Genomic DNA, 19482 nt, shown 5'->3' on the forward strand with positions numbered 1-19482 from the left:
CTAACTCCTGGTATCTGTGAATGTGACCTTACTTGGAAACAGGGACTTTGCAGATGTCATCAAGTTAAGAGGAAGACATAGTGGATTTAGGGTGGGTCCTAAAACTAATACTGGTGTCTTCATAACCAATGGGGGATTTGGACAGAGGTACCCAGAGAAGACAATGCCATGTGAAGACATGGACACACAGGGACAAGGCCACGTGGAGATGGAGGCACAGATGGGGGTTATGCAGCTACAAGCCAGAGGGTGTGCAGGATTGCTAGAAGGTGCCAGAACCTACTATAGATCCAAGAGTGAGCATTGGTGAGGAAACACTGCAGTGATGATGGCACACCCATCGCTTTGGAACATTTGCAACTAGTGAAAACTAAATCATATATTCACATCTATAGACTTGGTGCTTCATCTCAAGGTGGGATACAGATCTTTGTGAAGACTGGCAAGACCATCACCCTCGAGGTCGAGCCCAGCGACACCATTGAGAATGTCAAGGCAGAGATCTCAGACAAGGAAGGCAGAGAAGTCCCTCCTGATCAGCAGAGACTGATCTTTCTCAGAAGTAGCCAGAACATGGGCTACTTCTTGTTGTTGCATTCCCCAAAAAATGAAAATAAAAAAAGTATAGTATACATTTTTTGCATAGTTAAATGAAAACTGTATAGTTAGATGAAAAATGAAAACTGCAAAGTATTGTATGTAAAAGGATCCAATTTTTGTAAACATAACATCCACAAAATCTCCCATGAGATTGTGTGTGCTTGCGTGTGACCTTGGTATCAATAAGGACCAGTTAAGCTGCGCTTAGGAACTCAGGGACTTCACACCGCAAAGGTTTATCCGTCGCTCACAGGACCACAGGTCCCTGGAGGTTGGCTAAGGGACTCTACTGCCCATGTGGGGATCCAGGCTGGGAGAAGCTTCATCTCCGTTTCCGTGATTGCCGGGTAGGGAAGAGGACATGACAAATTGTGCACTGGCTTTTAAAGTTTCCACCCAGAAATGACACACATCACTTCAGCTCACACCCTTCATTTGTCGAAGCCTCAGCTACATGAAAAGAAAGTGGCCAGGTGCAATTGTACCATGTGCCCGGAAGGAGGAGAGCTAGAGACATTTGATCAAGTGTCGTAATGGTCACCCAAAGCGAGGGCAGGTGCAGACGGCGTTCCTTGCTGGCAGGCAGGGAGAGGCGGGAACAGCACAGAAGCACATTCCCAACACACAGAAGGGCAGCGGGGCAGCTCAGGGAAGTCAGGCGAGAGGGCAGCAGAGAGATGGAGGCAACCTCCCGGAGTCTGGAGTCCTGAAGGGAGAGGACACTGCGTGTGAGTGTGGACGTGAGGAAAAAAATGTTCACAACTGACTCTCGAGGATTTGCACCTGGGTTCTTGGAGCTGGCGCCATCATGGGCAGAAGCACGCTGTCCTGACAGAGGGACAGGCTGAAGAAAGGAGAAAGGACAAGCTCTTTGTTGGTTTGAAATTTGTGGAGCCTGGAGTTCAGATAGAACTCTGTGTGAAGAAGGTCCTCACAAAAGGCAAATGCAGGACTGGAGTGGAGAGGCACACTCGACACTGTTTTCTTTGGATAAGTGCTGCTGCTTCAGTCCCGTGCTGACCGCTGTGGTGACGGGTTTCTGGGCAGGGCCGCAGGAGCAGGGTGCAGGGCTCCTCTCTTCTCAGCCAGTGCACAGAGGTACAGCTAAGGGGAGTGTCAGCCCCAGAAATGTCCCCATGGTAGCATGGAAACCCAAGAGATTTTTTGGAGCTTTTTACCCACACATTCTTTAGATGTGCCAAATTCATTTTAGTTTTACATATGGCCCTATTTGATGTTGCATTGGAAAGCAGGCTCAAAAAAAAAAAAAAAATTAGAGCCCTCCAGGATGATGAAGAGTGAAGAACCTTCCCTCATGGGGTTGAAAGCTGCATTGACAGTCCTTGCTGCCCATGCCACCTGCTGAACGCTGCTCAGGTACCACTAAGCTGGGCCCCTGAAATGCTGCCACCAAAACCTGAACTTTATCCAATGTAATTTGTTTAATTGACCTTTGAAAATTCACTTTGCCATTTCAAAATGAATACTTAACAGGAGCTACCGTATTCGGAAAACTGAAGGTGTATTTACCATCCGATGATTGTGCATAAAATTTCCACATACTTCCAATCCAAAGCTCACAATGTTTGCAGAAGTGTATATTAGGGGAAATAGGGTCAGAATTTTAAAGCTGCCCCAAATTAAGCTATTCAGAAATTATGATAATTTTAAAGAAATGCTAAAGGTTTTTGCATTAGAAGAAAACTATGTAGCTGTAAAAGAGGGTTTCTCTTTTGTAATTGTCGATTCTCATACCCAAAAATATTCATTTATTCATTGCATACCTCTTGTAGGATATGAGATTTTTGCATAAATGCTGTGTGTAGAAATAACACACGTAATATCTTAATTGAAAGTATTTCCTATAAATTGACTGAGTATTTGGGATTCCAAAGTAGATTCATTTTCTCAATTGACCGTGACTACACAATTGTTTTTCCCCATTCCTAAAGAAACCTTCCAACCGCTCAGTGCTTCTTGAGAAGATCTTTTGGAAGACCTGGGAAGGGATTGGCACACCAAGCACCCAGCAAGTGCTGGCGCTAGTTATTAGTGGCTTTGAAATATGATTTTTGGGTCTAAGAACACCTCTATGTTCCCTCCATGGTAGGACGACGTGAGGGAGGTGCCCAGCCTGCCCGTGTAGACCCCGCTTACTCACAGTCCTTCCAGACATGCCTGGTTCTTCCCATGTGCAGGTTGCATTTTGACACATAAACTGTCAAGACAATTGTTTTTGCCTTGCTTTCACATCCCATATATGGAACATCACACGTGGAATGCAGGACACGCGAAATAATAATGCTTTACTGAAAAAAATCTTCAGTCTCTTATTTTTAAAGAGGTGAAAGAAAAAATATTTACCAGGAAAAAGTATTGCTATGGTAATCTGTTCACCCACAGTTTTTGGCCTCAGGGCCCTTATAAATATAGATTGAATGGGAGGAGACGGGGGCCGGAAGCAGATGGTCTGTGCTGAATCTGGGCTGCCCGGGGAGGATTCCTGGTCACTTTTCCCACTCACAGTGGGTTTCTCCTTGGCTGTCGTTCTGAGACGGCTGAGCCTGCAAGAATGAGAGAAGATGGTACAGAGTCTGTCCGCCCCCTCGTCTCCTCGCAGTGGGAGGTGCCCCTTCTCTCAGGACATGCAGACTGTGAAGTGACGGCGGCATGCACGCATGTCCCCTCCGCTGGGCTGCGAGGTCCCTGTGAGCAGGGCTTCTGCCCTAAACACTCCACCCCCAGAACCTCACTGCCTCCCCTGGGAGTGGGGGGCCTTCATACAGCTTTGCTGAATGAATGGATGTGCAGGTTGCAGCACTCTGTAGAAAACGAAAGCATGCCTTTTCAGGATCCAGGTTTATTTTTAGGCTGCGTCTCCCTGATCTCTCATGTGCTCTTTTGTCTGTGACAGTTACACAAACACAGCTTATAAGACACCACCCTTGAATGGTGAGATGGTGACAGACGGTCTCTTTCAGGTTGTAAGATGCGGTGCAGACTCCTGTGAGCGCCCCGGGGGGAGGAGCCTGGTGTCCTCCCGGGCTTCCTTCCCCCTTGAAATCCGTTGGGAGCGGAGCCCATTGCTCACGGTCTGCTCACAAACTCGCGTCCAGACTTGGTACCAGAACAGCTGGCGTGATCTCCTGCAGCCCCATCCTTCCAGCTGTGCTGGGCTGCAGCGCCCCCTTCAGGTGGCACAGGACACGCCCTGAGGGTGGGGCCGGCTCTTTCCCTGGCTTCCCTTTCAAGAGCTGCACAGGGAAGCTGGCCACACACCGCGTCCCCTGTTTCCCAGACCTCAGGGCCCTTTCCCACCGGATTTATCACCTTTCCATCCTTGTTGATTGAAAAGGATCTGTTTTATTGCCTACTAACCCATTTTCTTTTCCATCCCAAACCTTTAAGCGGTTTCATACTGATTGTTTTTATTGAGGTGAAATTCACGTATGGTAAATTAGTCATTTTAAGGTGAAGCATTCAGTGCATTCCCAATAGTGTGAACAACACGTCTACCTAGGTTCAGAGCATTTTTCATCGTCTCAAAGGAAACTCTGTACCTATTAAGCAATTACTCCCCAGTCCCTGCCCCTTGCCCTCTCCCCACCCCCCTGGCAACCTCCAGTGTGTTTTCTGTCTATATGGAATTACTTATTCTGGATATTTTTTATAAATAGAATCATACGATATGAGTTTTTGCCCAAGTTTTGTTCACTAGCATGATGTTTCTGAGGTTCATCCACCTTATAGCGTGTATAGGTACCTTATTCCATTTTAAGGCTTGATAATATTCCATTGTATGGATATACCACATGCTGTTTATGCCCTCATTCCATGATAGCAACTTATATTTCCACCTTTTGGCTGTTATGTTTCCACCTTTTGGCTGTTATTAACATGTGTGTACATTTATTTGTTTGAGTACTTGTTTTCAATTCTTTAGGGTATATACTTAGCAGTAGAATTGCTGGGTCATATGGTTATTCTATATTTAACTTCTTGAGGAACTGCCAAACTGTGTTCCACAAATGCTGAAGCATGTGCAAGCTGTTTTGTTTTGTTTATTACATACCTGTCTGCTTTCACTTTCACTATCTCCCAGACCACCCCTGTCCAGCACCCCGGGTATCCCTGTACAGTTTGATAGATAACTTAAAGAATCCACGGTGTGCATTCTAAAGCACAGACACAAAAGTCTGCTACTTGAGGACAAGATTTGCAACCTAATGTCTGCAATGGTTTGGATGCCAAAACAGAAAGTCCCCAAATTTTGAAAACAAACTCTTTTTCTCCATCGCACACTCATTAGTTCTTTCCTGTAATCCAGTGGATTTGTGCGAATGTGCTGTCCTATTCTGTAATGATATTATTTCTTAAATGAGCGTGTCTCGTGTTTCTCATGTTGTTTTACACAGCCTTTAATAGGAAGGGAAGAGGAAGCACGCAGGAAGAGAACACCCTGTGACTTTCAATCCTTTTCTTCCCCTCCGTAGGTATCGTTCTTCCTCTTCATTATCTTCGTGGTGTACACCATGCTGCCCTTCAGCATGCGAGATGCCGTCATCGCCAGCGTCCTCACCTCCTCTTCCCACACCATCGTGCTGAGCGCCTGCCTGTCTTCAACTCCGGGGGCCAAGGAGCACCTGGTCTGGCAGGTGGGTGCCTCTCCACATTCCCGGGGTGACCTCTGCATCCCGCACTTGTTCAGGGTGTGTCTGTGGTCTGCTACCTGGAAGCTGCTTCCCTTGGGCTCCTTGGGGCTGACTCTGAGTGACACTAGGGGAAGCCAGCCCCACCAGCGACCTCCCTTGGTGGGATCCACAGTCACTTAGCAGTTACCAACAGTGAATCTAAGGTATTGGCAGGAAAATTGGACGTGACAGCTCCCTTTTGCTGATGGCTGAATGGTGGTATGATTTTAATGATTAAAAGGTATTCCTACTCTACATTACAACTTAGCACTCTTATTTATAGAGTGAAATAACTTATGCAATGAAATTAATAATTCTTTCCCACCCCTCTCTCTACCATGATATCCAAAACCCCCTCATTACGGAGGACGAAAAAATTCTCCATTTTTTTTAATCTTCTGGCAAATCCATGAGCATTATAAAAATAAAATAGTTCTTTAAAATGCTGCAAAAACAAATCTTGCCTCACTAATAAATGGCATTTCAAAGAATCCATTCTATTTAATTAGTTAAAAGCATTTTAAAAGCTATTTGATTTCCTGTTATGTACATCCATAAGCTTGAGGGTCAGTGATTTGGAATTATTCCTAACAGTCTCTAATTTTTTTACCTATAAAAAGTACGTGTAATTTGCTCCATGGAGATCAATTGTGACAAATGCAGCCATTGTATAAAACACAGCAGGGATGAGAAAATTACAGTTGTGAATAGCACCGCTCCATCGGAAAGGGGATTTAGACATGGGCCACCTAAACTCTGCTGGGTCCGAGAAACCCATTTCCCCATTCACTTGCTGTGGTGTTTCATTTGGAATCGTGAGCTGGAACGGGAGGCTGACCTTTGGGTCTGTAGTAGTCTCTCTTAGTCTGAAAGCTTTTTAGGGATGGATCCCTTTTCTCAATGTTCATCTCCTCGCGCGCATAGCATCACTTTCATGAAGAGTAGCCAGGGAGGCCTGCATTCATTAAGCATCCACCGTCCTCACTGAGTGCAGAGGCAGTGGCCCCTGGTTGCACTCAGTGGGCTAGAGTCCCCCCCCCCCCGGCTCATTCGGACATCACTGAGCGCCATCCACTCCCCAGAAGAGGAGGAAAGCCTCACTGTTGCTCCGTGCGTTCCCTTGACGGGTGCCACCCTCCTGAGACAGAAAGGCAGGGGCTGGCCAGTATCTAATCAAAGGTCAGAATGAAGGTGGGGGATTTTATTTTCATTTTAAAATATTTAATAGAAAATAAAGATTGTATATGTTCAATGCATATTGGATTTTTTGTTCAATGCATATTGAATTAATTGTATATATACAATGCGATGATTTGATCGGTATATGTCCACATTGTGTAATGGCTATCATGATCAAATTAACTAACACATCCGTCACCACTCATGCTGTACAGTAGACTCACAGAACTTGTTCATCTTATCACTGAAAGCGTGCACCCTTTGACCAACGTCTCCCCATTTCCCACGCCCCCTGGCTCCCGGCAACCACCGTTCTACGCAAGAGAACCGTTCAGCCGTGCCCGGGAAGGAGCAGGAGGGACGGTCCTTTGGGCGCAAGCTCTGCCCCAGCTTTGTTCCCTGTCTCTGCATTTCAGAGCCTTCCCTGAGAATATTTACGGGACACTTCTCCTTTCTCCCATAAATTCCACTCTTGCACCCTCCCCCTTATACAGCTCACGTTGGGCGGTCACACACAGGTCGGGGGGGGGGTGGTGTTTTTGCAGTGGGAACAAGTTCGTAATCTGCTCAGCCGGTTTTCATTCCGAAATAACCGCGGGAAGGAAGCCGTCCTCGCATGGGCACCTGGACGCTCGGACGTTTCAGGGCTCACAGCACCTGCATGGTCTGGGGTGGGCTGGAGCACATCCCTGGGACTTGCCGGTCTCTCCTGCCCCATAAATGAAATGTCTGTGGTTGGAGGTGTAATAGGAAAAAAATCCGGAAATAAAGGACTTTAATGCCTGTGTGTAAGAATCAAACAGGGTTAAAAAACAAAAACAAACAAACAAAAAAAGGAAATGCTTCACAAAGAACCTTATGTATTCTATAGGTTGTCAAATACTGTCTTGACTTGGGTTTTTTTTTTTTTTTAAGTATTTTTATTTTCCTGTATTAGTAAAAAAAAATATTGGGAAAGAATGTAACCTTACATTTTTATTTACTCATTTTCCCAAATGAGCAAAGAAAAACACTTCTTGTCAGCAGACAGCCAGAGGTAGGATAATTCTGGAATAGCAAAAGAAATAAAAATGCTTTATTCTGTAATATTTCATGTAAGAATAACATTGAAAGGCACAGAAGAACATGAAGTCCATTTCTGACACATTCAGAAGTAATTTCACAATGACTCCAAGAGCTGGGAAAGATAGGACGAGCCAACAGATTTGAAATGGAAGGTTTGTAAGTTGAACTCCACAGTAATGAAGAGAAGAGCTTTTAGTGCCTTTGGCCACTGCTGGAAATGTAACCTCAAAATACCACTGATTTGAGATGGGAGAAAAACGTTTTATTGAATCTCTTCTTATGCACGGTGTTTGTAAATCAGAATGTTATGAGCGTGGTGGTTATATTGCTGTGGTGTAATGTATAAAGCAACTCTCTGTAAAGGATGCTGGTCTGTGTAAAGAAAGAGGGTGCCCGCCAGTGACCGCCAATGTCACCCCGCCTTCTGAGCCACCAGAGGAGGAGTGTGTTTTGTTTATCACGGACCTTAGTAGTAAGAATATTTTGTTTTCATTTTATTTTTTTTGAGCATTGGCAGTCTACTGATAGCATGTAGTACGTATCTGTTAATCTAAATATTGACTGAAGATAATAAAACCCTATTTCCCTTTTCTGCCGCATAGCAGAGTCGTTGTTTTCAGAGAATTCATTTTACCAGCATTTTCCTTGAAGTACATACAAGCCTTTCTTTCTGATGCTATGTTGTATCACCTAATTGAAGAAACTTAGTTAATAACTGAAAGTTATAGATGGTATTTTGTAACACATTTAAAGCTTAAAATAGAGTCATCGATACATTTTACAACTTTTATTTTGAAACAGTCACAAGCTTACCAATAAGTTGCAAATACGGTACAGAGAATTACCTTTGTCCTAAACCATTTGATGGTTAAGTTGCCCATCTGATGTCCCATGACCTTGAATGCCTTGGTGCCTGTTTCCTACAATGCCGTTCTCCTGCACGACCACAGCACAAATGTCAGTGCTGGGACAGTCATGCTGCTCTGTGCCTGCCACCTGACCTGCAGACCCCATCCAGGTTCCTCCCGCTCTCTCCCAGTAATGCCCTTTGCGGCAAAAGGCCCAGCCCAGAACCCTGGCATGGCATGGTGCCGGGTCTCTTCCGTCCGCTTGAGTCTGGAACAAATCTTTAGTTCCTCTTTGGCCTCGTGATCTTAACACTCTTGAAGATTGCAGGCCCATGACTTTGTGAAATGCCCTTCAGCTTGGTTTGTCAGATGCTTCCTAATGAACAGATTCAGGTTCCGTGTCTGTGACAGGAGTCACAGAGTGGCGGCGAGTGTGTCCTCGTGGCGTGCTGTCCGGGGGACATGTCATTTCACTTTGTCCCCTTACTTTGTTCATTTGTACTCTGCCTGTGTCCACCAGGATTTTCCACATTGAAATCACTCTTTTCCTCTCCATAATCAATACATATTTTATAGAAAGCTATGTTGAAATTAGGCACCTGTCTTGTACTTTATCAAACTTCTGATTGATTGATTGATTGGTTTACCTGTCCATGGCCTTGCATTGTCCTGTTTATTCAATAGAATATACACCCTTGCCACCACAGTGCATTTTCATGCCCACGTTGGCTCTGGTTTGTACAGTAGACACCGCTTCACCCTGCCCTCCTGACCCACTCTTCTCGTCCTCTGGGGACTTTCTTGCTTTTCTTATTTCAAGCCCATCTAGTTCCACCCTACCCCAGCCTGAAAATGAGCCCTCTCTGAGGAACCCAGGTTCTTGTTGGTGAAGATGGCACGTAGAGGCAAGGTCTGGGCATCCGATGTTTCATGGCCAGTGGGCTGTCAGTACCCCCGAGGGAGGCCCATGCACGTTTACTCTGCATCCATTGTTATAGATGCTTCTGTACTGACAACTCGGCCTTCACTTGGACTCTTATATCTCCAACCACCACAGGTTTCATTCCAGTTCTCTCTCCTTCCATTGTCAGTTCCTGGACCCACAGTGAAAGAATTCAGCTCCCACGATTCTTGCTGTTTCCTTACTGTACCAGCTTCTGTCTATAACCAGCCTCTTGTCTACTGCCTGCCCTCCCTTGGCAGATGCCTTCCCACTGGGCTTCTGCCCTGATTCTCATGCTCAGCTTCCCTGCTGTGTGCGTGTGTCCCTGCTAGGCTCCTCGGACTGTCCCTTGCCTGGGTGTCCCCCTCCTCTGCTTGGCTCTGTCCCCCTGGGCTTGGCCTCCGTGCTGTGGACACTGCTCACACCTAGCTTTGTCACCCTTGCATGGAGACAGCTTCCCCTGTCCTCTGCTGGTACACATGCTTCCATGCTCGGGCTTGTCTGATGGCTTAAGGATTGAATTATCTAGACGGAAGGAGAAAGACAAGGGGAAAAGGGCAGAGGCCTTGAAGGGAAGGGGGAAGGAAAAAAGAGAAGCTGGTTGAGGGGTAGAGAAATGCAGTTAGTTGGAAGGAATAGCACAGGAGGGAAAGCATCATTTACAGTTTATTGTATATTCCAAAATAGCTAGAAGAGAATTGTCATGATCCCAACACAAAGAAGAGATAAATGTTTGAGGTGATGGATATCCCAGGTACCGGGATATGATCACCACACATTATGTACAGGTACCAAATATCACATGCACCCCCAAAATGTGTACAGCTGTTATAGATCCATAAAAGAAGAAGAAAAGAAGAAGAGGTGAAACAAGGAAGAGAAAGAGAACTCACAGGTTTTGAACACAGCATTTATTAATATTTGCAAAACAAGAAATATTTTTCAATTACTCTCTCATTTACTTTGCGCTGGTCTCTGCAAGTCTTTTTTTTTTTTTCTTTAATAATTCTTTTCTCTTCGGAATCCTAACCGGGTTTTGAAGTCATGCATTTTTGGAATCTGGGATTATGAAGAGATTTTGGAACTCTGGAATCCCTTAATAATGAAGGGAAGAAAATCAAGAAACTGAAAGAAAAGTAGTTTTACATTGTCCATGTAAAAAGAATATGTCATTTCTGTATGATAAATTCAGCGTAAGCACTAAAATCCCTTAGTAATTCGTGATTAACTAGAAAATAAGAATTTTACTTATATTGGTAGGATAACATACATTTAGAAGTTCCAGGAAAGCAGCAAGGAGTGTTTTTTGCTTGTCATTTTATGATGGCAAGGGGAAACTGAGGCTGGAAAATAAGAAAAGACACCCCCCCCCGCCCCTGTCATGCTTTGTGGCTGCGCCTGCCCGGGTCTGGGGAGGTGGCAGCTGGGCCACCACTGGGGGACACAGGAGGCTGGACTCAGGCCTCCCTACCAGGGCAAGTGGGTCACAGGCAGAAGCCTCTGTGCAGCCTGACACTTGTGCTTTTGTAGAGTTGATTTCATCCGAAATATGCGTCTCACCTGCTCTTCAGTTGCTCCACGTTCCTAGGGCAGCGTCCCTGCTGGCATGATAAGGAACCAACCTGAAGGAATTTTCAGATATTCCTATTTATATATCGTGATAGCATTTTGTATTTGAAGCTTTCTTACTTTTCTTTCATTTTTATTTCCTTGGTATTCATAGCACGTTCCGAATTTTCATTGTGTTATCTTTTATGTTCCTTTGAGTGGGGGGAAATTTGAATATAGACTTACTCAAGCAAGCCTGTTATGTGAGAATCCTTATGTATTAAAGCAGGTAGGCTAAGGAGTGTTTATTGATTTTATAACAGGATTACTTATATGTTAGAGAAATTTCATAGGTTTTTTTTTTTTATGCACTGGTTGCTTTAATATATTTAAGTTGTGATGCAATTTGAAAATGTTTAGATTCCATCTAATACAGTAGGTTGTCTATGGCAAGTGTGTAATCGATAGCAGTGTGGATTTGTTACATAACTCAGTCTTTTTAAGCATAATTCAGGAAGCGTTTATTGGAGTCTGGAATTAAATTGCATTTAGGATCTAATCTGAGAAGCTCAAAGGAAAAACAGCAGGTTACCAGCTGCCCAGTTTCTGGCTGTGGAAGAGACTAATTGTTAGGAATTTGGACCTCTGTTCTGACTGTTTTGTTTTCAGAGAAACACAGGGTATTAATTTTTTCCATAAGAACAACAGCAAAAAAAGGAGACTGTGCCATTGCCCATTTTGTATAGCATGATGTTACTGATTAAATAGAATCCATATCCTAGTTTAGCAAGCTATTGTTGCCTGTGCTAAAGGTATTATAACTTGCAAAGAAAAGGGGTAAGGATGGAGAAGAGATAAAAATAGAAACATGCCTAAATCCTAGAGCAAATCTATGTGCATTTCCCATTCCTGCTCTCCTTCCTCTGCCTCTGCCCCTTCCTCGCCTGACACATATATTTCTTTCTCTCCATGGCAGGAACTTGGCACCTTTGTTGTACCAGGGAGCGATTTGGTAGGACACATGAACAACAATAGCATGAACACTTAATTCAGGACAACAAACCACATTTAACATGTTCTGGCAATTTCTAGAACAAAAATACTAGAGAGTAAGAGATCTTGAACTTCCATGTTGGTAACTATTTGAATGTGATAGCATGTGACCTAGGTTATTTTCAGCATTTGTGGAGCTGCTTTGGGGAGGACATGGAAGAAACACAGGCACAGGGAAGCATTCCCAGAACCTTCTTGAATTTATTATTGAGGATCAGATCAAAGGAATGTGGAAAAGAAGGATTCCTTTAAAAATGAAAAGTGGTGGTTGGTCATTCATCAGATGTCTCATTCCTCTTCTTGAGTCTGCCATCTGAACTCTGTGTCCTGCGTTCATTAAAAGCAATGGATTCATGTCAAAGATGATACTTTCTTACAGCTTGATGAAATGTTGGCTGGTGGCACCTTTCACTGACCTTTCACTTGACATGTTGGTAGTGATTTTCCTCCTAATTGCAGCAATCCATGCATCTTTGGTTCATTATTTACGAAGATCTGAGGGTCTGCTTATTCCAAATGCTTATTTTTGAAGCAAGTGGTTAGTTTGAGAAAGATACTGATTCTAAGCATTTATTAAACCATCAGTAATTGCTCTTCAAAACTCCTAAGAGACAATGAGAAAAACAGCATCCCTGGTGAGGAGTCACACAGGACAGAATCCTTTTGTGTTCTTGCAGCACGGAGTGATGAATCTGCTAAGTTATATGAACTGAAGACAATAATGTATCTGCAGCTTGACCTTAGCAGGAATATTGCCCTGGTTCTAAGGCATTCTCTTTAAAGTGTGGAGAGAAACACAGTGGACTGGTGCAGTGGACAGAGGATATACACACACTCCCGTGGAGACATTCCAAGGAGAGACTGAGCCGGGGGACGGGTTCTAGCAGTCTGTAAATCGAGACTGGTTAGTCATGGCTTCTTCCTAGGGAAGCAGGGATGATGGAGTGAAGTAGTGATAAATGACAAGGACTTAGCTGGGTTGGATGCACCATTAGTGCTCAGAAGCATCAGGTGTTAATGGCTTCTTGGAAGTGGACTGCGGCCTTCCCGTTATGTTTGCAGAGTTCAACAAACCGGTCAGGCAGGGAACAGAGCGCATGTATTGTCATCCTGTGTTTGCAGCAGTAATCACAGCGTGCTTTCGATGAGAATAATGTGCATCAATGTTTACCTCCCCTAGGAGAAGAGAGGCCTTGATGGCCAGACTCTGGCTTAATCATTTCCAAGACCCCTCTCAGCAATTTGGGACTGTCCTGGGATGCCAGAGGGTGTGGGATAGTGGACTCAGTGAGCACTTTGGTCTTGGGCAGAACCTGGGTTTGGATCCTGCTTCTCTTGCTTCGTAGCTATGCGTGGTGAATATGGAGGTCGACCTCCCAGACCCTCCTCGGGGAGAGATCAGGTGCCCAGCTGTCGGCTATGTTGTCCGCAGCTGGCTTTCAGCCATCAGCCCCCTCAGGGATGGCCTGAAGCGACCTGCCAGCCCAAGGTCGTGCTGCGTGGAGGATGGCCCACACCCACGGCTGATTGGGTCGGGCGTATGAATCCCTTCCGTTTTGGCTGCGTGCAAGCAACTCCAGCAGGCCCGTTCAGCTCCAGAGTGTCGTCAGTGTGCCTGGCATTGCTGGGTCTGCAGAGTAGCCCACTCCCGTCTGCCTGGTCTGCCTCTGTCCTTCCCCACCTGCGTTGCTCCCGGGGCGCTTCCCAATCAACACTAACCCCGGTGCAGAATGGGCTTCCCGGAGGATCCAAACTGCAACACCACGTGAGCTTGGCCCAATTGCTTAGCTGAGTCAGTTTTGTCATCTGTATGGTGGCAACAGTAACGGCCAGCTTCCTCATACGGTTGCTGGCCTTGGTGCTCCTTAGGGGACTTACTCTTCTTGAAGAACCTGCTGTCAAGCTGGTACTGAGCCCTCAGTGAATAGCAGATAGCAGCAGCAGTAATGCATTTTACTAAATTTTCATGATTTTTTAGAAGCTGAGAGAAACAGAGCTTAGAAGTCCATTGGGGAATGCAGTTATAATCAAAATCCCAATTACCTGCGGAGTGGAGCAGGGCAAGAGTTGGACCAGACACGTGTGAGACCCTCAGAGCCCGAGTCTGGCTCTGGCTCACTGTCTTGTGGTGAGACCAGACCCAGGGCAGTGACTTCATTCTCGTGAGGTCCTCCTGGAAGCCCATGGTCCACTTACGTGTGTGGTTAGAAAGTTGTGCTCATGCCCGAGGATCTAGCTCCTGTAGGTGAACAGAGCGCCTGGCTTTGGAGTTCCATGAGACGGAGCTCCCCATATTCAGCCCTTGGCAGGAGTGAGAGGGAGAAATGCAGGAGTAGGCATTGCAGGGTCACTTGCCAGCCCGATGTCTTGCATTCCTGTGCCACTCCTTCTCTGGACCTCTTGTTCCTGGGGGAGCCTGCTCTGCTCCCAGGCAACCGGGGGGGGGGGGAGGTTCTCTTTCCCTCTAGCTCTCACAGCCTCCTGGCGCCTTGATAAGGTGGATCTGACCATCTGATGTCCACGTTTTGTGGTCTTGAAGACATTCGCCTACACAGCTCCGTCTTTGAATCTCTTCTCCCGCCCCCCAGCTGAGCCAAATTGCTGCAAAACTCAGATGCTAGAAACAACAGAAATTTATAAATTCTGACATTTATTCTCTCACAGAAACCAAAAACCACAGCGTTGGCAGAGTTGGTTCCCTCTGGAGGTCGTGAGGGAGAATAGGTTTATGCCTCTCTCTTAGATTCTGGGGGCTGCCAGCGGTCCTTGGCACTCCTTGGGCTAGGACTCCGTAACTCCAGTCTACGCCTCTATCTGCACACGGCTTTCTTCTCTTTGTATCTTTTCTCCTTCTGTCTCTTATAAGGACACTGGTCATTGTATTTAAGAGCCACTCTAAATTCAAGATGATCTCATCGCAGCATCCTTAATTACATCTGCAAAGACCCTTATTTTCCAAAAGTCATACGTGGGGGGGGTTCCCAGCGGACATAACTTTTGAGGGAGGTTGCTGTTCAACCCGACACAGATACCAGCACCCACGCCGCAGTTCCACTCCCTCCTCCGTCCGTGCTGCAAACTGTTCCCTGCATTCTTCAAGGCCAGAGAGTCTGTGAGCTTCCTTTTCCCTTGCCTGCTCAGGCGCTGCTAAGTTCTGTGGTGCACAGTATATGAAGATACCTTCTTGGTGAATATTTATGGTAGCTTAGGACATAAAGGAAAATCTAGAAGAATTCAGAGTGAAGAAACAAAGGAGAAGCACACCCTTGTTCAAGCAAAGCTATTAATATTATCCATAGGGCAAACAGAAAGAATGCTTGCCGGATGGCCGCACATAGGTAGGGCGACTAAGCATCATCTGCTCTTGGCTCTTTGCCTACTTTTAAAAACAGATGATATGTTCACATTTGAGAGAGAGACAGAAAGAGGAGGAGATGGGGGTGGGAGGGAGAGAGAAAAAGAGAGCGAGAGCTTCATAGGGTTTTCAGTGAGTTCGCTTCTTCTTGCCACTTGTGAATTCTGTTTGTAGTAGTTTTTCATTTGATCCTCTTAGGTTTTCCAAGTATATAATTACATTATTTTTAAGTGGCTCTCCACTTTATAATTTTTAAAACTTCCTTTTCTTTTCAATTGCTTTTCCTGGTACTTTCAGGGGGAAAAAAAAGAGTTACTATCAAGGCAGTTGTAGTAGACACATTTGTCTAATTTTTTATTTAGTAGGACTAATATTTTTTCTTTAAGCAATATGCTGGCTTTGGGGATAAGTTAAATTAAACTTTATAGTATGAAGGAAGTGCCCATTGATTCTTATTTAGAGACTGTTTTGGGTTTTTTTGGTTTTCTTCTTTAAAGAGTAGATCTTGAACTGTATGAAAAGAGTTTTTCTTTTTATTTCAGAGTATTAGAGGGGTCCACATGCTTTGGTTACATATATTGCCTTTGCACCACCCAACAAGCATGCCCATCCCCCAGACAGTGCACACCACATCCGTTAGGTGTGGATTCACCCATTCCCTCCTCCCCTTTCCCACCTGCCCGACACCCTATGTATATTACTTCCCATATGTGCACATTAGTGTTGATCAGTTAGCACCACATGTACTTACTATTAAGTACATGTGGTGTTTCTTTATTCATTCATGTGGTACTTCACTTAGAAGAATGGGCTTCATGTCCATTCAGGATAATACAAGAGGTAGTTCATCTTTTTTGTGTGTGTGTGGCTGAGTAGAACTCCATGGTATACGTATACCACATTTTATTAATCCACTTATGTATTGATGGGCACTTGGGTTGTTTCCATATCTTTGCAATTGTGAATTGTGCTGCTATAAACATTCTACTGCAGATATCTTTTTTATAAAATGTCTTTTTTTCCTTTGGATAGATACCCAGTTGTGAGATTGCTGGATCAAATTGTAGTTCTACTACTTTCCATAGACATTGTACTAGTTTGCAGTCCCACCAGCAGTGTATGAGTAGGATTTTTTTTTTTTAATCACTCGTGGACAAGGCTATGATTTCTCTACTTTTTAAAATATAGAACAATTCATGAATTTCTGGAATTATCCTCAGTATATCATGTTGTGTTTTACACTTTAGTTTATGACTTCACTCTTTTCACCAATAACTAATTAAGGATTTTACATTTATCTTGACATTGACAAGATCCAACACACAGGCAGGATGGTTCTGAGTGCTTTGCTCATTCATGAGCTTCTTTGATCTCAAATGTTCATACATGTTAGATTAGATTAGATATGACTTCCTATTTTTCCTGTAAAAATATCTCTCTTTAGGCTTTCTGTCTTCTGAACTTTGTTTTTGTCAAAGATATTTTCTTTTAGGAAGGAGGGAGGGAGGGAGGGAGGGAGGGAGGGAAGGAGGGAAGGAAGGAAGGAAGGAAGGAAGGAAGGAAGGAAGGAAGGAAGGAAGGAAGGAAGGAAGGAAGGAAGGAAGGAAGGAAGGAAGGAATTTTCTTTTAAATACAGTATCTCTTATTCAGGGTTTCAGTTATATTTCATAAAGTTACAGATCCTGCTGTATTTGTGTTTACTTTTCCCTGGTTAGTTTCTTATTCTTGGGATTTGTCCCTTCTCCACTTATTCTTGATTCATATAGCTAATATTTTGTTTATTTGACTTTATTTCTCCAAATAATGAGTTTTGGATATATTTATTATTTTTATTGATTTTTCTATTTTTTTAACTTTAGTTTTTTTGCTTTATTAATTTCTTATTTTGCTTTTCTTTTGTATTTCTATCTTCTTGTATTAGACAGTGTATTTTACTTTCATTTATTTATATAAGTATTGAAGACTGTACATTTTCCTTTGAAAATGGCTTTAGCTCTGTGCCTCAGATGTGCTCTTTATTTACCATATATTTTGCTGATTTGGTTTGAATTTCTTTTTTGACAAAGACACTTCTGTTGTTTTATTTTCAGATGATAGGAGATTTTTCTGTTCTGCTTGTATTATTAATCTTAGTTTTATTGCGTTAGCATTAGGAATTTTCCATGTTCTTTCTACTTTTCTCACGTGCTTGTTTAACATGAACCACGTGCTACTGTTGTTGATCACTTTCACCATCAGCACGAGAACTTCCTGAGCCCTCGTGGAGGCTGCATCTCTGTGCCCATGCTGATTTCGTCCTGGCGTTTCCCCGTAGCCAAGGGGGATGCTAACCGTGAGCCCCTGCACATGTGCCTTGCCGATGGCGTTCCTTCTTGAGGCCAGCCTCCCGAACAACCCAAATCTGGGACCTCCCCCCAGCGTTCCTACAGTGTGCACTGGTTGACATGGCTCTCACACGTCTGGCTGGGCCCCTCACCTTGGATGGGTACGTCCCCGCCTCCTCCCCAACCCTACAGCCCCGTCTGTGAGGAGCATTCTGTACAGCATCAGTCTCGCCTCCCACACCTGGGTCCTGCTTGCTTTGGTGGGCCTCATACCCCATGGGAGGCTGGGGATTCTGTCGATTGTCTAATTTTGATGGAAACAACGGCCACGTGTGTGTTCCCCATTCTCCTTGGTGTCCTGGATAATTTCCCCGATGAGAAGAGGGACTTTTGTGTTTGTGTGACAAACCAGAAATTCTTAGTTTGTAACCTTTTCTTTGGTTTCTTAAATACTTAACTTTGTACACCACGTCTGAACGTCAAACTCTAGATGAAGATATTGACCCTAAGATGGGAAGGGGAAGAAGAAAGTCAAAGATGAAGAGAATGAACAGAGTTTTATTACAATTTAGAATGCTCTTCTAAGATCCCTAGCCTTGGCTTGTCTGGTTTAGTGAAAGTTTAGCAGGTCTGAATCTCAGCATCATTTAACGCTGCAGTCAACAACCCCTGGCCCTGGGCCTCGGACTGGTACTGGTCCGTGGCCTGCTAGGAACTGGGCCACACAGCAGGAGGTGAGCTGCGGGCGAGATAGCAAAGCTTCATCTGTATTTACAGCCGCTCCCCATCACTGGCATAAATGCATAAGCTCCACCTCCTGTCAGATCAGCAGTGGCATTAGATTCTCACAGGAGCACGAACCCTACTGTAAGCTGCACATGCAGGGGTTCTAGGCTGCAGGCTCCTTATGAGAATCTAATGTCTGATGATCTGAGGTGGAGCTGAGGCGGTGATACTAGCTCTGGGGAGCAGCTGCAAATACAGATCATGATTAGCAGAGAGATTTGACTGCACAATAAATGTAATGCACTTCAATCATCCCCAAACCATCCCCCTTACCCCATCTGTGGAAAAATCATCTTCTGTGAAACCAGTCCTGGTACCATAGAGGTTGGGGACCACTGCTTTAAAAAGGACTCATGCAACAAAGCATTCCTGCTTTCCTTCCCTCGTTTGAATCACATCTTCCAGAAGACAGACTAGCTTCTGAGCAGACCAGAAGGAGAATTGGGGTGGTGACAGGGACGCTGACCTGGCCTTCAGTGACAGTGGAGAAGCACTGATGTGGAGAAGGAGGTTGACACGGTGGGGTACCCGCCTGTGCTCCTGCGGCACCCCGCTTTTTGTTACCATTGTCAATCTTTACAGGAGCTGTCCCAGCCCATTTCAGGATGCTCATTTGTCTCTGTGCCCTTCCCACCTTCCTTCTGACACATGCCCTTGGCTTTGAGGTGAGCTTCTGAGACTGATGGCAGGAACCAAAGCTTTTTACTGTTTTTATTTGTCCCAACACCAAGCGTGCCTAGCACAGCATCAACTGGATGCATGCTAACGAAATCCGTGAGTGACAGAATGATGGGCACACAAATGCGTGACCAAGTGTAGAGACATGACAAGCCTCCAGGTGTCTTTGATGTCACCAAACGAGGGGCGTCATGGACGGCTCTTCCTTGTCACACCCACCGTCTCTGAGCAGGGCAGCCAAAGGCAAAGTAGGTGAGTAAGCAATGTCCTTTCAGGGTAATCACGAAGAGTGGTGACAATCACAGCACCTTCACACCTTCACGTTGTTCTCTTGTCTTCTTCCAGGTAAGTCAGATCCTCACGTGGATATTTTAAATCTCTTTTTGAGCTCTTTGAATTTATGGCATCATAA

General features: G+C 44.8%; 1 protein-coding gene across 3 annotated transcripts in view; it reads left to right on the plus strand.

Moving 5' to 3' along the window:
- The window catches only part of ADCY2 (adenylate cyclase 2), a 389287-nt gene that overhangs the window by 113536 nt on the left and 256269 nt on the right, over positions 1-19482 (plus strand). For all 3 annotated transcript variants that reach the window (XM_076007928.1, XM_012744227.2, XM_076007929.1), the window contains exon 3: positions 5094-5255. In XM_076007928.1, the coding sequence (XP_075864043.1) occupies positions 5094-5255 (162 nt within the window). The remainder of the gene's footprint in view (positions 1-5093; positions 5256-19482) is intronic.

Source organism: Microcebus murinus, chromosome 11 (assembly GCF_040939455.1).
Source record: "Microcebus murinus isolate Inina chromosome 11, M.murinus_Inina_mat1.0, whole genome shotgun sequence".
Lineage (NCBI taxonomy): Eukaryota > Metazoa > Chordata > Mammalia > Primates > Cheirogaleidae > Microcebus > Microcebus murinus.